Here is an 18,359-nt window from a genome sequence, read left to right on the forward strand (position 1 = left end):
CTTTGGAACAGGAATGATAGTGGCAGTTTTAAGGCAAGGTGGGATAACAGCGAGTTTCAGGGAGAGAGTACCCCCGACATTACTGATGGCCGTAGTGAATAACATCCTCTCCCTGTGACACCTCAGACCCCCACTGACTCTCTGTGCAGGGAAATAACCGCCTGTGTAGAGGTCGATCGTACGGTTGAGTGTTTTGTTAAAGCTTTGAATTATTATATAAAACAACATTAAAACCTGTCATTTGAACCGATTTCATGCAATGGACCCAGACACAATAGTCTAAATTGGGGAAGTAAAAGTAATTGTTTAAAATAGTTAGTAGATAAAGTAGTGTGTGCTATCCGTCCCCTTTGAAGCCTCAACAATGACTTTCAGAGAAGAGTGAGAGTCCTCCTGTGTGCTAAAGTGTTAGCTCTGATATCAGGAGCATGTTCTGTGTTCGTCTGCTCGGAGACTGTTCTAGAAACCGAGGAGCTCTCCAAACAGCTCTGCTTTAAAGCTGTTGGAAGTAAAGAAGTACAGGGTCACAGGAACTCAACTGGGCCATCTCTCTGATCAACTTAAAGAACAGGTTTCAATACAACAACAGGAACAACATCTATATACAATTGCGTTTATTTTATAATGTTTTTTATTTTGAACACATTTTTTTGATGTCCGTCCTGAAAGATTTAAACTTCCTCCTTTTCAGCTTTCCTGTTAAAATGTTTATTCTAGGAAGTGTTTCATATGATCGAGCGTCTGAGGACCGAGGGTTCAAGGTTCAGGCTTGTATCAGTCATACGTAGCTACAGTGTAGTCATGACGATGAAAATCTTAGTGTCATAAGTTTACAGATTGTAAAGCGCCCAGCGACAAAATGTGTTATTTCGGCTAGAAGTATATGTATATAAGTATAGAGGTAGAATATATATTAACAAATGGAGGACAACATTCAAAACAAATCCAACAACCGGTAAATACAAAGAGAAAAGGTCCAAAGCAGTTTTCTGGTAAATAGTAAAAAACTTTATTTAAACGACTCATATACATATTAGACATATTTACATGAATGTGTGGAAACAGTGTGTTTGATGTCCAGTCATTGAGTCACATTTGGGCCGTATTGCAATAAACTTTGAGAGTTTGCTGAGGGACAATTCAAAGTGGACAACAGGCAGCAGTTTGGACACCCCTGAGGTTCCCCTTGATAGTGGAGGACCCTCTTTTGTCTTAACTCTTGGTGGCAGAGACTCAACAAGGCTCTGGAAACAATCTTATAATTCAACGAGTCAGATTCCAGACCTTTTGATGCCACTCAGAATTAAATTCAAGACCAATTTTACAAAAATAACCCTTTCCAGAAAATACAAAGAAATTAACATTTTATAAAAAAAATAAGATTCGTAATATCCTTCCCTTCTTTCGGAGTTTAAAACAATGTTTGAAAGATTGATTTAAGACATTTTGATACCAATTAATAGATTGTTGTTATTATTAAATTGATCAATCTCTTTCTGCTCATCAGAAACGCTGATGAATGTTTTTCCAAATGTAATAACTAAGAGTTTAGTGACCTGAAAGACTCCTGGGTCAATTAGTGATGAAACATATCATATAAGGACGTTTAGATTTGTCTCTAATAAATTACTTATAAAAGGACATCATTATTTTAAACCTTATAAAGAGATGGTTTATTCTAGGACCTGGCAGTATGGGTAATTCATCACAATATCTTCTGATGTCGTTATTGTGATGAAACTGCAGGATTTATATATATATTTTCTTTAAGTCACATGGATATCACCACCTAGTGGGTAAAACAGGTAATGCTAGTTTGTGAATGACATGTTTCAATGTAATGCTGCTTTAAAAACATGGAAGAGAGAACACATATATCACGAATCCAACTTGATACCTCGTCTGTCACAATACAGATGTTATATTGATTGATGGCCCAGCCCTATGTTTGTCAGGGGATATAGAAAGGTCTATTCTGCCTTGATTGACCCTTTAATAGACCGTATGTGATGGTTGATTGTTGCTGTCTGTGACCTCTGACCCCACCAGGCCTTCTTCTGCAGCGCTCTGCTGATCTCCCTCTGAGGTCTTCGGCTCTCCTTCTTTCTTACAAATCCCTGTGAAAACATTAAACACAGTTTTAGAGACTTCATACAATAAGGACAGGTTGTGTGTTCTGAGGCCCTGCTCTCTGGGTTCTCCCTCTCCTGCAGTTCTTCAGGTTTCAGTGCATGTAAATGGTCTGCAAAGGCTACAATCCCTGTGCTCCCTCAGAGGGAGTTTCTCTCCTAAGCCATTGCCTTATATTCTGATATTGGACACTGTTTGTTCACTTTAAGTCATATTATACGTTTGTATTAGACAATCATCTAAATCTGAAAAGTTACTAAAGTTTCAAATAACTGTAGTGGAAGAAAACTACAATATCATTATTTTAGATGTAGTGGAGTAGAAGTATAGAGTAGCATACACTGAAAACACTCGGGTAAAGTACCTCAACATGTTCTTAAGTAAGTCCATTTGTAACTCTCCACCACTCACAGACACACATTTGCACAAAGCTTGTTGATCTGTTCAAATGATATTGAGACAGATCTGAGAACAGATTTCTGCGCCTGCTGCTACAGAGCTACAGAGTTGTTTGCATCTTACAATTGATCTATACCTTCTGTTATCTTATTATGTTTACATGTATATAGACTCATGCATTCACTCGGTCACCCACAACATTCGGTTCATTATTTAGCCTCTTGCATTTATCTATTGTTGACATGTATATAGTTGACTTCATCTGCATTACTTTGGTCTCGCAACATTACCTGCTCTATTCGTATCTTTTAATTAGTTGTATTGTTTTATGTCTTATATAAATATGATGCATTGCCCTTTCTCCACTGTAGCTACTGTGCATGCAGTGCACTGGTCCTCAGGGGCACAGCGCCACCTAGTGTCAGCAGAAAGTCATTCAAATAATCATTTTTAAAAAGCTAAATAAATCTTAAAATATATTTTAATGTGATTCGTCTGTAAATTGCTGTTTTAGTCTGCGTTCCTGTAATTAGTGTCTGCAGCAGGGGGGGGGGAACCTTTGTTCTCTCAAGGGCCATTTCAATTGTTACAACATCCTCCGAGGGCCGTACAAATTATTGACCTCTGCTTAAAAAAACTAAAATCACAGCCCATTCATTTCACCTTTCTTTCATGCTGTGCAAAGAAAAAGAAACCTCTCAATCCAGAGATCTCACCATGACGCGCGCACGCACGTGCACGCACATGCACGCACGTGCACGGTTGTGGCATGACCACCAAAACTTTCATTATTTTGCGGTCTAGATTTCTTTAATTTTTGCGTGTGTTTATAAATGACCTCGAGGGCCGTACCAAATGGTCTCGCGGTCCGTATATACGGCCCGGAGGTTTCCTCACCCCTGGTCCAAGTGAACGTGTGCTGTAAAAACTACACTGCGCATGCTCAGAGTGTTTTTCTAATGTGTGCGGCAAACAATAATCACCATAGGGGCAAAGTGCTGGCAAACGTCATCTCATAATTCAGAGCTGATTGGCTGCAAGTACGTGTGCCGCGAAAAGTGTAGATGTGAAGAGGAGACGAGAGAGAGCAGCGTATAGCGATTAAAATCAGTAAAACGGAAAGAAAATGAATGAAGCTGACCGTCTACTTCAGCTTTGGTAAGTTCATCTGATGTCACATCTTTTGTTGATCTTCTGTGTTTTGCCTCCAGGCTATTGCTCTGCTGGATCGACTGATATTGTGACACGGTGTTGTTAACTTGGCCCACCAGTGCAGAAATACCCGGATGTTGACAAGCAAGCCTCTATCACGACTTTTGGTCACTATAACAGACATTAGTGGAGAATACGAATCTTTTTTCCGTTCTTGTCAAGCTAATGTAAATGTACTACGTTACTAAAGAGGTTTTAGATTGGCCAGTCTTCATGTGAAGTTATCGCCATCTCTCGGCGTGAAAACAGTATTTCCCTTGTCGCCGTTTTCATCGTAACGTGGTTGCTAGGCACGCAGCGCTCGCTGCCGGAAATGAGTATTCTCGTCCGTGTCCAACACATTCTCCCTCCCAACTCGTCCTGTATGTCAGGATCCCTTGGCGTCACGTTCAACGCAGTGGGGGGCCCTTTAGCGTCGATGTTCAACTATCAGGGAGTCCCATTGAATTGCATAGAGCGACACCCCCCCCCTCTCTCTATCAGTGGCACACTAGGAATAAATGGAATAAGTGTGCAAAATATTGAAATTTTATTTGGGATCCTGAACGGGACTGCCGCCAGAGCGCCCGTTAGCTGCAGAAGGAAGTAGGGCTGTGCAATTAATCGTATTTTAATCGTATTTTAATCGCGATTACGGCTTGCGACGATTATGAAAACAGCATAATTGACTAAATACGATTATTTGCTGGGTGCGCTTTCGCCCCTCCCTAAAAGCCCACTCGGCGACGTGTTCAGCACGAGCGAAGGTGTCAGAAAAAAGAAGGGTACAACTATTTCTACTATTTAGAAGTACTTTGGCTTTCAGGAGTCCGACGTGGAGCAAAACAAAGTACAGTGCAGGATTTGTTACCAGGTTGTGTTGGCACCACACGCTAACACAACCAATCTCTTTAATCATCTGAAATACAACCACAACGTGCAATACGACCGGGCAGTAATACAACAAAAAGCAGATGCCCGCTCGACTTCATCCACCACATCATCACAGTCATCGATTCAGGACGCATTGTACAGAGCAACGGCCTACGCGACGAGCTTTCAGACACAGAGATATTACAGGTGCCATTACATTTCACATCGCTAAAGATATGTGCCCAGTTAGCACTGTTAGCAACCAGGGCTTTAAGCAACTTGTCAACACATTGGACAAGCGTTACGCGATGCCGTCTCGGTATTATTTCAGCAGGTCTGCGCTGCCTGCGCTATATGACAAATGCCGTGGGGAAGTTGAGAGAGATGTGGCTTCAGCTGACTACTTTGCCACCACAACGGACCTATGGTCTAGCCCAGGGGTGCCCAACCAGTCGATCGCGAGATGTATCTAAAAATAGAACAACAATATTCTGTTTTATCGTTAATGTCCAGTAACATAATCTTCCTGTGCCAGAATAATGCACTTGAACGCATCAAAGCTTTGTGATTGGCCGGCGTCACCCCATGTGTCGGGGCGTGGCTGATGGGCAGTGCACTATTTCGCTGACATTGTCCGTGTCAACAGGAGTGACAGTCCGCACACACAAGACTATAATTATGGCAGAAGCAAAAAAGCCCAAAATATATAATTTTCACTCCGAGTGGGAGGATGATTATTTGTGTATCTATTCCAATTCAAACTCCATCTGTCATCTGCAATGCGAGCGTGGCTTTATCGAAGAAGGGTAATTTCAAAACAGTGCACAAACGAGACGGAACTCCCTCCTAATTCTGCCCTACGCTCCAAAAGGGGAGGGGCCTGAAAGGACAGCTAAATGCACAGCAGTCCATTTTCACCAGGCCCAACAACAAGAGCAAGGCTGCTACCAGAGCATCTTATCGGGTCAGTCACGTTCTTGCGAAACACATGAAGTCTTTCGAAGACGGCGAAGTTGTGAAAGAAGCATTCCTGGAGGCTGCCGATGAGCTTTTGGGGAACAGTAAAAATAACAGTTGCATTTCAACAAGTTTTTGATATAATAAAAACTCAAGTTAGATACGTTATTAATCTGCTGTAAGTTTTAGTTTGTTTGAATTTATTCATGATAATTATTGTACAAAATGGTATAAGAATGCAAACATTCAGATCTGTTCTGTTTAAATTGATTATAGTCTATCAGTTCAGAAACTAGTGTTGCTTGCATCCTATTTTAAAGGCATTTATTTGTATACTCTAATAAAATGCTACAAAAATGGGTTTGATTCTATTAATGTTGTCTTTTTTATTGCACTTTGGCAGCAGATTCCTGAGTAGCTTCAGATCTGAGTTGTCTTATTAGTAAGCCTCATTTATACTTTTGTAGCAACACTATTTTATATAATGGCAAAGAAAGGGTTCTTCAGAGTCTTTTCTTTTTGTCCTGTGTCATCTGTGGCAGCACTGCCACAAGTTCCTCTTCAGAGAGGGTCTTCAGTACATATCGTCACCTGCCTGCGCTCATCTCTGAAACCAGACCATGTCAACAGGCTGGTGTTTCTTGCAAAAAATCTTTAAGAGATGACATGAGCAGCCCTACCAGCATTTGCCATGGTGGCCAAAACATTTTTATTTGGTCTTAAATTGTAGTTCAACATTTATTTCCTGTTACTTCTGGACCATGACGGTGGGCCAGCCTTCAACGTTTAACTGAGTTGGAATATGTTGAATATGTTTTACCAACATGTTGGCTATATGTGAAGGAGTGTTCAGTAGGTTGTGACAGTGCACTGCAACATATTTGATTTCATTTATTTTTGGTCTAATTTATTTTTATTTATCATATTAATAATATATGTTTATATGGTTTTGGAAGTGCGCTCCAACAAATTTATTGATCTTGTTTATTGGTAAAATATTATTTGTTTTAAAGTTCAATAAATGGTCAAAGAATAATCGTCAAAATAATCGTGATATCAATTATTGACCAAATAATCGTGATTATGATTTTTGCCATAATCGCACAGCCTTAGAAGGAAGCCATGCACGCAACGCAGCCCCGCTCTCTTTAACTCCAGGCGACTTTCTGCCGCTTTCCTCCGTGGTGCAGTGCTGATCGTTTCACCACGGAGGAGCACTTCACAAATTGCAGTACCCATAAGGAGCTGTACAAATGCCGCAGTGTTTGCGGGCTGTGTCTTTAGTTGAAAGCCCAGTGGCGATCTGCTCATCTCTCATCGAAATAACATGCTACAAAGGGGCGGACTGGCCATGTGTGTTCTGTAGAATCACAGAACGGACGATCGTCCTTATTATTATGCCGTTTAAACCAATTATTTAAATGTGTTTGTTAAATTCGGCATCATGTAAGTTAGGGATGCTCTGATCGATCGGCCGCCGATCGATATCGACCGATAGATCGGTGCTCTCAAAAAATGCCGATCGCGAGAGCCGATCGCATGACGTAAAATACATGACACTTTTCTCTGTGCGCGGCAAAACAAGCTCGCCAACATGGCTTCACCGGTCTGGCAGATTTTTAAGGAGTCCGAAAATGACAATAAAATAGCGGAATGCAACGTGTGTGAAGCAGAAATCCTGCAGCTCCACCCGCTGAGACGGACCGGTAAGCGGAGCCACACACACACAAGAGTTAGACCTAACACACTTAGCTAGTTTATCTACCTCTGGAACTAAACTAGTTATAAATATATTTATTCTTCACTGTCGGGTCACTCATTACTGGATCAGTGAGCTGCATGAGATGCTGTCAGAGAGAGAGAGAGAGAGAGAGAGAGAGAGAGAGAGAGAGAGAGAGAGATATAGAGAGAGAGAGAGAGTACTCTATAGTAGCTATGATATATAGATAGCAGAAAGATAGAGAGGAATAGACGCTCATCTAGCTCTAGTCGCTACTACTATCAGAGAGCGATCATGCTCCTCTCTCTCTCTTCCTCCCACGTTTACGTCATCTCTTCTCCTCTAATCTCTCCGCTATATCTCTCTCTCGCTCTCTCCTCTCTCTACTCTCGCGCTTCTCTCTCTCGCTCTCTCTCTCTCCTCTCTACTCATGACTCTCTCTCTCTATCTCTCTCTGCATCTCTCTCTCTCTCTCGTCTCTCTTCTCTCTTCTCGCTTCTCTCGCTCGCTCTCTCATCTTCATCTCTCTCTATCTCTCTCTTCCTCTCTCTCTAGTCGGGCTAGATAGAGCGATCTTGATAATTGATAATTCATGATCGTTGGCACGCTGATAAAATATATTTTTTTTAATGGCACTTCATATCAAAAAGGTTGCCGACCCCTGCTCTATCCTATCGGAACCATGGATAGCCAGCTATTTGTTTACGTGTTTAAAAAAGCACCAGAAGCTTATATATATATATATATATATATATATATATATATATATATAATACACATCTAAGTTTTTTCGTGCCCCACCACTTTTGTACAGTGAACGCCACTGTGAGCATGTGACGATAACGCCTTTGAATCTTGAAATGATAGTTGGATGAAGTTGTGGTTCAATGTTTTTCGGCGCTGATATTTCCAGTGATGGTTAATGATCACTTCACTAGGAGCGCTTGATCAGAAACAATATTCTAACATTAGAAACCCTATCCTCTAAACAGAGTGAAATCAAAATGTAAAACATGTCAGTCTGAGGTCAGCACACTGCTAGAGACGATGCTGAGGGATTATTTAGTACGAGTCAATCAATACATGGGCTTTAGGAAATCCTACCCTACGTGCATTTAAGTTCAGAGTTCCAGCAAGATTCACAAAACTGATAAAACAATTCTTTGGAGCAGGAACTTACGGATCACTCCACGTTCCACCAGAATCCCAACAGCGATAACGACAGCAAGGAAAGCAACAAGAATCAGGACACCGAGGACATGGTTCCTCTGCTCTGCAGCTGAGAGTTGAAAGAAGGGCAGAATCAGAGGTGGTTCAGTTTTCCCCCCAACATTATATGTGTTGGAGAAATTCATTGATTTAAATATTTAATAGTTAAACATGTATTTTCTTTCATTTGTTAAATATTGAAAGGACATTTACCGGGATCTCCCTCAGCTGGAGGAGCAGGTGCTCCCGAGTCCTTGCTCTTGCTCTGTTCCTCCTTCTCTGTTTCAATGGAAAGGGTCTTATTAGGGAACAAGGTTCTCTCTTTTCTGCAGTTTCTTTATGTTCCTCTTAAACAGAAATACAGAAAATAAGCCTTGAGAAGCACGTGAGGAAAACAACAACCATGTTGTTACGTATCTTCTGTGTTTATCCCTTTTAGCAAAGTGTATGTTTGCTACAAGAGAATAAAGTAACAGGAGGAGCCAACATGCTAAGTTAGCCTGTGTTGATCTGGTAGCTGATCATCTCAGGTATTTGTCACATGGTGTGGTTTCTGGTCTTCAGAGCACCTGCATGCTCATTTCTGACATGGAGCTAATCTGAAGTAAACATTGAATACTGCTTTCTGTTCCTCCATCTTGTGACTGTGTAACTCCCTCTCTTGGATATCAGCATGTGAAGGACACTGCTCAGGAACTAGTTGATGCTCTGTATGTGATGACTTCCATTCTGGAGAGGATCACAAATACATGGATCCTGATGTTGAAGCTCAAGCCGGGGACCAGTGAGATTGTTCTGTCGTATACATTGAATTATTCAATTTGATAATGTTATCAACTTAGGCATCCCTCCCAAAAAACAAAAAAAATTAATAACTCATATTTGAATATTCGATTAATCGTTCCCATCCCTAGTTCTTACCAACGATGAGTTCGACAGAACAGTTCAACTCCAAAGGGTCGTCGTGGCCTGCAAGCTTTCCAATGACGACACCTTCGTAGTTTCCGCTGTCAGACGGAGTCACATTGGAGATGTTCACCAGCAGGATTCCTCTGGCCAGGTCCTCCCGGTTCACAGAAGTCCTGAGTGTGTATTGAGCATCTGCTGCGTCAGGATCAATCCATCCTTTATGTCGAGAGAAGAGGACATCCTTGGTGACGTTAACGGTCCAGTGCAATGCTGTAGGGGCGAAGTCTTCAGGGCGAATGAAGCGACACCAGACTGTTGCGTTTTCTCCTTCATCCGCCTGGATCATCTGAGGGCTGGCAGGACGAGGCGCTGCTGGGAAACAAAGGTAACACCTTTTACACTTCTGAAGATTTACAGCACGTCCAAACAACAAGTAAAATAACATGTAAAACATTCGGACATTAAGGTCGCATTCACACCTAAAAGTCGCTTCTCTGGTCAGACAGACAGTTTATTACATCGTTTAATTTTTCAGAAGGTTCGGTTTGCGTTCCCACGGGCAAAACTCAAACCGAGTATAAACTTTAAACACAAGTCATGTGCTCGGAAATACTGTTCAGCCATTGGTCAGACATTAAGGGGGGAAACGCAAATCCCGACAATTTCTACCGGAGCTTTGGAGCCGGTTATTTTCATGCTGCTGTTGATCTGGAGAGCATATCATCAACTGACTCTAGCAGACTGATGATTACATTATAAACATTACAACACAATGAGACGTTCTGCAGTCAGGAGGAGGTTTCACCGACGACAGCTGGCTCTGACTTCTATGTGTAGTTTTTAGTATGATAGTTGTTTCTACTTTACACCGCACTGGTCAACACTTCGTTCTGCTTCACTCTTTCGCTAAAGATGTTGAAGACATCCACGTTCTTGTGACTCGTGAATACTACGCCTCCTGTGTTTTGGTGCACTAGCCAGCGGTCCGAGACCACCTCTTTTAGAACCAGAGTCCGGTTGTTTAGTTCACTGCAGAGGTCTCAGACTGCGCTCACACCGACCCAAACGAACCCAGCGGGTAAACGCACCAGGGTTCAACCGGACTAAACACGGCTGGTGTGAATGCGAACTCAGACACAGTAGAAACTGACATCAGTGCATGACATTAAGGATTTTTTTGGGCCATCTAAGCTAATTTACAGATGGCCCTGAGCCCAATGGAGATTGCCCTGAAAAATGCTCGTGGAAGAAATGACGCACGAAGGGTTTGGGGGGCCTCCCCCTAGAACATTTAGATTTTTGCAGGTCTTAGATGCTGTCTGGTGCATTCTCTAGACTGAATTATAAGATGAACCACCACAATATTATATTGTACAATTTCAATTTTATTCTTCATTTCACTTGTTTGTTTGTTCTTGTTTGTGTTTGCTCACTTGCATGCCCTGCATCGCTATAAGAAATACTTAAGTTGTTGGTCAAGACACTTTCCATCTGATGAAGGCAAATGCCTTCCCAGATGTAAAAAAGTAGAAAACATTACATTCAGTTATAACCGCCAAAACAAACATTATTTACACTATTATGGCCCCTGTTAAAAATGTTTGTAATGTTATCTACTGTAAGTTGGTCGAACGAATGCCTCTTCATCCAGAAGCTGACCGAGCAGACCCGAGCAGCAGTCGAGAGGAGCCGAGCGCATCCGCCAAGCACACAAAATGGCGACGTCAGAGTTCCCGTTAGCCGGCAAATCTAAATCTCTTCGGTCAAAATCATTTCCCTTTAGCGCAATACCGCTTCAGTTGCGCCACTTATGTGACAGACAAGAAAGTATGTGACAGACAAGAATAGTCAATTCTAATGTCTAACACGTAATGTGGAGAAAGATGTCCTGTATGGGTTGATTGTGCGTTGATCTGTTGGTAATGCCTCGGGGTTCCGGTGGGCATGTAAACAAATGCATAATGCTGCGCTATACTTTGTGGCCTCACCCTGTTGCATAGCGACACTTATTGTTTAGGTGTCTTTTAATAAGCAGGTAGTCATATCATTAGCTAGAACTAGCTGGATCTGATCGATATGGACATAAACGCGAGTGAAGTCTAATCTGACGGGAGAGAGAGATCAGCTGCTGCTGACGAGTCGACAAGCAGCTCTGCATAATAACCTGCAGCGGTGAGCGGACAAAACACACACTTCAGGTTAGAATATCACACGTAGCTATTTTAACTACCTCTCAAACTACCTAAACTATTTATAGATATGTTTAGTTTTACTGTCGGGTCACTCATTACTGGATCCGCCAGCTGCATGATACTGGCATAATAGATTGCCCGATCGGGCAACCAGCAGGTGAGGCTTCATTGCCCGAGCTAAATACTAGATGGCCCCGGGCCATCGGGCAGTCCTTAATGTCGAGCCCTGGACATTTAAAAATAATCACTAAGGAGCCAAAAAACAGGATCAAATACAATTTCAGCTGAATATCAATATATTGTCCCGCTTTAGCTCCATCTCTTGTCCTGAGATCCACTTTGATAGTCTAGATCAGTGGTTCTCAAACTTTTTCTGTCAGGTCCCCCCTTTGGAGAAAAAAAAAAGTCGGCCCCCCCCCCCAACACAAATAGTCAGGCTCAGTGGCGGCGCCAGAGATTTATTTTGGGGGTGCTGTGGGGTAGCTTGACGTTTCATAGAGGGTGCTCAAACATTTAGGGTTTCCCATTAATGTACCAGTCGCTACAGAGGAATGTTCTACTGCAACAATCCCCACGCATACACACAGTGTACCTGTGACTGTTACAATGAAGGCTCGATAATCAGCTCACGGCATATAGGTGTAAGCAGGGGTAACGTGCTATTTTTACAGGTGGTGTGTGGACCTCACATAGGGGGGTCCGGGGCAAGCTCCCCCGGGAAGATTTTTAAATATTGAAGTTAAAGCATCAATCTGGTATCTTTGAGAGCAAAATGAAGAGATCTATGGATACCTCTCTCAACACCCAGATGAAACACAGAACTGTAAACAGATTTATTTTTTCTTTATGGATATTTTATAAATCACCCTTTTAAACTTTATACATTTTTTACTGTCATATAGTATTTCATACCTGTTTTTCATGTATTCTCTTATTTTTTTACAACTATAATGATCATATAAACGTGTGCCTCGGAAATAATTGTTTACATTAATGGTGACCAAAATGTTTGAGACCCACTGAGATAACACTGAGAGAGTCCTTTAGCTCACTGAGTCTCTCAGTCTGACAGGAGAGGACTCTCCTCCACTTTGTTGTTGAAAAAACTCCTTATATCCGTTAGCGTAGCTCGCTAGCACCAGAAGCTAACATCAACGATCTCCGGTACCGGTGCGCTCTCTCTCTCTCTCGCGCACGCACACACAATGGCTCGTTCCACACACACACACACACACAGAGCCGAGCTTTAATGAAACACAGAGACCCAGACGTAATAGTACTGTATCATATTGTTTTCGAATCAATAATTTTTCAAAATAATACACTCTCCAGTCCACACACAACAACAACAACAACAGGTGCTGCAATCTCTTTCCTGCATTTCAATCATCTCAGCTACAGAGTTTTGCTTTGCACCTGTTATGAATATGTGAAACAAGCACAAAGCAGGTATTGCATATTCTGTGTCGTAAAGTAATGTCTTCTAATGTAATTCAGATAAACCTTTGCCTGTAGGGACATTCAGGAGTGAGAGAAGCAACAGGAAAAAGAGGAAAACAACAACATGGAAAGGTACACAGTGCAGATGAGTTTAGACACATATATAGGTCTATACAGGTAAAAACAGAATATGTGATGGATGCACTATGCAGCTTTTATTGTGTACTTATTTACCACACCTCTTAACTAAAGATAAAAGTAAGGGTTCAAATAAGGGTTTAGTTAAGTGCCATGATTCAAATGAAACAAAATCCAACATACCAAGCAAAAAACACAGTAATGGCGACTATAATTCACCATTTTGTCTCTGACCAACGTCAAAAACCTCATAAACACAATCTATGGAGCGACAGTAAAAGTAGTCGTTGTGCAGATTGGTCCATTTCATCATAATATCTATGATATGTTTTATAATGATGGATCATTAAAGTGTTCTCAAAGCTGGTAAAGGTGCAGCTAGTTTGAATGACTTTGTATACTGCAGGGTAGCTGGTGGATTTACTCCAGGTGGAACTAAAGTCTGATTCAACACTTGATTATATTTCACATCATTCATCCACATCTGTGAAGTAACTAAAGGTATTAAATACATGTAGTGGAGTAGAAGTACACCATTTACCTCTGAACTGTAGTGGAGTAGAAGTTGCAACAAATTAAATACTCAAGAGCAAGTAGCTACAAATTGTAGTAAAGTACAGTACTTGACATGTAAATGTGCTTTACACCACTGCGTGTCATTAAAAAAAAATGCAAATATCCATCATACCAAGTAAAAAATTGGTCATTACCCATTTTGTCTCTGACCAACGTCGACAATTTATATATATATATAATCTATGGTCGATTCTTAAATTCAACGTAGTACATTAAACACTTGAACAGAGCGTATACTGTCAATGTCAGGTTTATAACATAATAACACAGTTTAGGTAAATAACAACACGCCAATGCACGCGGTACCGCACCAACTGGAGTTGACATGTAACTTTATAAATTAACTTACCCACGACAAGGTGTAAAAGTGTCAGGAGAAGTATCTTCTGGATCATTATTAGATAAATACAGCGACAACTTAAAGTAAAAAAGGTATAAATAAGAGAACGTGTCGCCTATCAGCCCGGTTCAGTGTTGAATGAACGAGACAATTTCCCGCGCCACATTTGAGAGAAACACGTTGGGGGAGGGTAATGAGGGTAGTCATAATCTCATTTTAAATGGGTCTCCTTTCTTAAACACAGATAATCAAATAAAAGCTGGTTTTCCCTTAAAAAAGTAAACAAAAAAGCAACTACAATGTGTCTTTTTAATAGCTTTTTTCCTTAGTAAAGGTTGTACTATACAGTGCCGCGCACATATACTGTTATGATGACGTTAGTAATGCGTCGCGGAGTGATATGTAGTGTGTGGTGAGCCCCGCTTCTAGAAGCATCCATATAGAACCATGTGTTAATAAAGTCGAATCTGAATTTTAAGCAATGTCTACGGATACTTGGTTACTTTCCATGTCATAAATACCAACATATATTAGGAATTGTATAAAGGTTAAAACGATTGTGAGGGAAGGGGCAGAACTGACAACCGGAAGTTATACTTTCAAAACTAAAGCTTACGTTTCAACATGTTATCCGTCATAAACTGTAGTGATGTTAGAGAACATATAAATTCAGCTGAAGCGTTTAATTAGAGGTGGGAGAAGTACTCTGATCTTGAACTGAAGTAAAAGTAGAAGTACCAGAGTGTAGGAATACTCTGTTTCAGTAAAAGTCCTGCATTCAAAATGTGACTCAAGTAAAAGTAGAAAAGTATTATCATCAAAATATAGTGAAAGTAGCGACAGTAAAAGTAGTCATTGTGCAGATTGGTCCATTTCAGAATAATATATATGATGTGTTTTATAATGATTATCAGTATACTAAGTTTGAAGGACTTTGTATTCTGCAGGGTAGCTGGTGGATTTACTCCAGGTGGAACTAAAGTCTGATTCAACACTTGATTACATTTCACATCATTTATCCAGATATGTGAAGTAACTAAAGGTATTAAATACATGTAGTGGAGTAAAAGTACACCTTGTACCTCTGAATTGTAGTGGGGTAGAAGTACACCTTGTACTTCTGAATTGTAGTGGGGTAGAAGTACACCTTGTACCTCTGAATTGTAGTGGGGTAGAAGTACACCTTGTACTTCTGAATTGTAGTGGGGTAGAAGTACACCTTGTACCTCTGAATTGTAGTGGGGTAGAAGTACACCTTGTACCTCTGAATTGTAGTGGGGTAGAAGTACACCTTGTACCTCTGAATTGTAGTGGGGTAGAAGTACACCTTGTACCTCTGAATTGTAGTGGGGTAGAAGTACACCTTGTACCTCTGAATTGTAGTGGGGTAGAAGTACACCTTGTACCTCTGAATTGTAGTGGGGTAGAAGTACACCTTGTACCTCTGAATTGTAGTGGGGTAGAAGTTGCAAAAAATGAAACACTCAAGAGCAAGTACCTACACATGTACTTTACACCACTGCGTGTCATCATTAAAATGTAACTATATCCATCATACCAAGTAAAAAAAAACATGTTGTCTCTGACCAACATCAACAACTTATATATATAATCTATGGTCGATTCAAAGTAGGACATTAAACACTTGAACAGAGCGCATACTGTCAATGTCAGGTTTATAACATCACAATAACACGTTTTATGTAAATATATAATAAGGTACAAACAAGAACACGTGACGTCGCTCAGCCGGGTATTTTTTTTTTAAACTGCTGGGCCCAGAGTAACATGCTTTGGTGAGCATAAACTAGAGGGGGACAGCCAACACCAGTGTGATTTTGGTGACATTGTGACTGTCCTGGAGAAAGTTGTAGGGGGGGTGCCATATCTGGCAGGAGAAATACCTGCTCTGCTGAACATGTTATAGAGAACAGTGCAGATCTAAAATAAGGAACATTAATAGTGTGATAGAGGCACAGATATAAGATCAATAATACACTTTATTTTAGGGCACCTTTCAAAGCATTCAATGTCACCTTAAAATACAATAACAAATCAAATATGAGTGGCATTACAATACAAACATGTGTTGAGTAGGAAACCACAGAGGAAAATTACAAAGGAGCAATTAAAGCGAGTGAAGCCAGTTTGAACACATTATCTTTTAGGCTTGCTTGAAAATAACAGTGTCTGACAGTGATATCATTACTGTTATATCATTGCTTACTATTCGTGGTTATCAGACACTTAAACAACAGAGAAGGTTTTAAGAAATAGGACAATACTGACAAATCACATCTTATCCTGTCATTGTCTGTTCTGTAGGAAGGAGGAATATACACTCAAAAACGGAAGTTTATTCCAATATGAAGATTGTGACAGATCTGAAAAGTGTCCTTAAAACGAGCCTCCTCGCAATTGTATGCACATTATTTATTCAGCCGTTTGCTGTTTAATCTGATATATCATTCAAAAGAGAGAGAAAAGTTTATTAAACTAGACGAACGCTCAATACGTCACGTTTGCGCGTCCCCGGGAACAGGGCTTCAATCTATGGCACAACACCGGGGTGAGATTCTCCCGCGCAGGATTTGGGAAACAAACCCTCGCGGGAGAATCGGAAGTCTCGGCTTATCCAGAACCTCCTTTTACATTCTTCAAAATAAAAGCTTTAGTTTCAACATTTATCTGTCATAAACTGTAGTGATGTTAGAACATATCAATTCAGCTCAAGCGTTTCATTAGAGCTGGAAGAAGTACTCTGATCTTGAGTAAAAGTACTCAGATATTGTACTTGAGTAAAAGTAGAAGTACTCACATCTTGAGTAAAAGTACTCAGATCTTGTACTTGAGTAAAAGTAGAAGTACTCACATCTTGAGTAAATGTACTCAGATCTTGTACTTGAGTAAAAGTAGAAGTACTCACATCTTGAGTAAAAGTACTCAGATCTTGTACTTGAGTAAAAGTACTCAGATCTTGTACTTGAGTAAAAGTACTCAGATCTTGTACTTGAGTAAAAGTACTCAGATATTGTACTTGAGTAAAAGTACTCAGATGTTGTACTTGAGTACTGCAATGGTTACATGTTAGTCTCCCTGCAGTTCAACCTGTAGTCTCTGAGTTCAACAAGCAGATATTAAGGTTTCCTGCAGAGAATACACGAGCCCTCCTAAAATCATGAATTAAATATTAAATAATGAACTACATCTTCTTCAATAGTATTCCCCCTACTTGGGGTTATAAAATGAAAGTATAAGTAAGATTATTACCTGAGAGAAACTGTGAGAGTAGTCCACATGTTGAAAGCTGTCTGTTGGCTGAGGAGAAACGAACAGTGGGCGGAGTCTCGTCGTTACTTCCGTTAAGTTTCGCGGGTTTTTACATCGATAGATGGGTTTTTAGGGCTTTCGCGGATCTGATTGGCTGGAGTCACAGCGTCGGAGGCGGGGTCATTGATGAATAATTAGGGCCAGCAACCGTTCGCGGGAGTTTTAAATGTTTTGGCGGAATACAATTTCCTGGTAAATGACTACCCTCAGCTGAACCCTCCCGCCTTATCCACAATTATTCTGTGTTTTTATAATGTGTTACTAACTGTTATAATCTGTTTATATTTATTGTTCCTTTATTAATTTAATGCTGCTTTGACAAAACAATTGACCAAATTCGGATTAATAAAATTAATCTAATCTATTGTCAGACAAAGCACTTTGTAAAACCTGTTTTCTAAAGGAATACATTATTTTATTTATTAACAAAAAGGGAATTTGCTTCAGAAAATCCTTAAAACAATTGTTCTAAATGAGCAAAACAAGATTAAAAGAAAAAGCAAAAAGCTATAATTGTGGACTTTTAGCCCTCATTTACTAATCCCTAGTTTTCATTAGCATTACGCAGTGCTACTGTATCATTTCAATGTTATTCTTACTCCCCTACATTTCAGGGATATAATGCACAGTCTGCTTTAGTTTCCTTCAACAGCCTCCCAGCCAAACCATCAACAGTAAAATACTGCATATGCAATTTAACGAACCCTGTGTTTATTTATTCCAATGAAGAATAAGCAAACTCACTTAACACATCATGCTCTCAGTGAGAATTAGAGGTGATAAGTGACTAAATATTCATAATCAAGTTTTGTATTTTCAGATCAATTTCCCAAATGACCGACCCAATGCAACGGATAGCTGTAGGGCCCAGTTTGAGTCAGATACACAAACTCATACAATCAATCCAAGATAACGTTATACCAGTGACACTAACAGATGTTCAGTGTGTCTTTGA

The 18,359-nt window shown here is 40.4% G+C and overlaps 1 protein-coding gene across 2 annotated transcripts; it reads right to left on the reverse strand.

The window, feature by feature from the left end:
* Nucleotides 1-985: 985 nt before the first annotated feature.
* Nucleotides 986-14,200, reverse strand: LOC117541025. Of its 2 annotated transcripts, XM_034208068.1 has the most exons (5): nucleotides 14,084-14,200; nucleotides 9,401-9,760; nucleotides 8,693-8,758; nucleotides 8,451-8,549; nucleotides 986-2,117 (listed from the first exon to the last, which is right to left on the reverse strand). In XM_034208068.1, the coding sequence occupies exons 1-5, from the start codon at nucleotides 14,127-14,129 to the stop codon at nucleotides 1,993-1,995; spliced, it is 696 nt and encodes a 231-aa protein (XP_034063959.1). In that variant the 5' UTR covers nucleotides 14,130-14,200; the 3' UTR covers nucleotides 986-1,992. The 2 variants fall into 2 exon arrangements, with proteins under 2 accessions (XP_034063959.1, XP_034063960.1); XM_034208069.1 differs by lacking the exon at nucleotides 8,693-8,758.
* Nucleotides 14,201-18,359: the final 4,159 nt, after the last annotated feature.

Source organism: Gymnodraco acuticeps, unplaced genomic scaffold, assembly GCF_902827175.1.
Source record: "Gymnodraco acuticeps unplaced genomic scaffold, fGymAcu1.1, whole genome shotgun sequence".
Lineage (NCBI taxonomy): Eukaryota > Metazoa > Chordata > Actinopteri > Perciformes > Bathydraconidae > Gymnodraco > Gymnodraco acuticeps.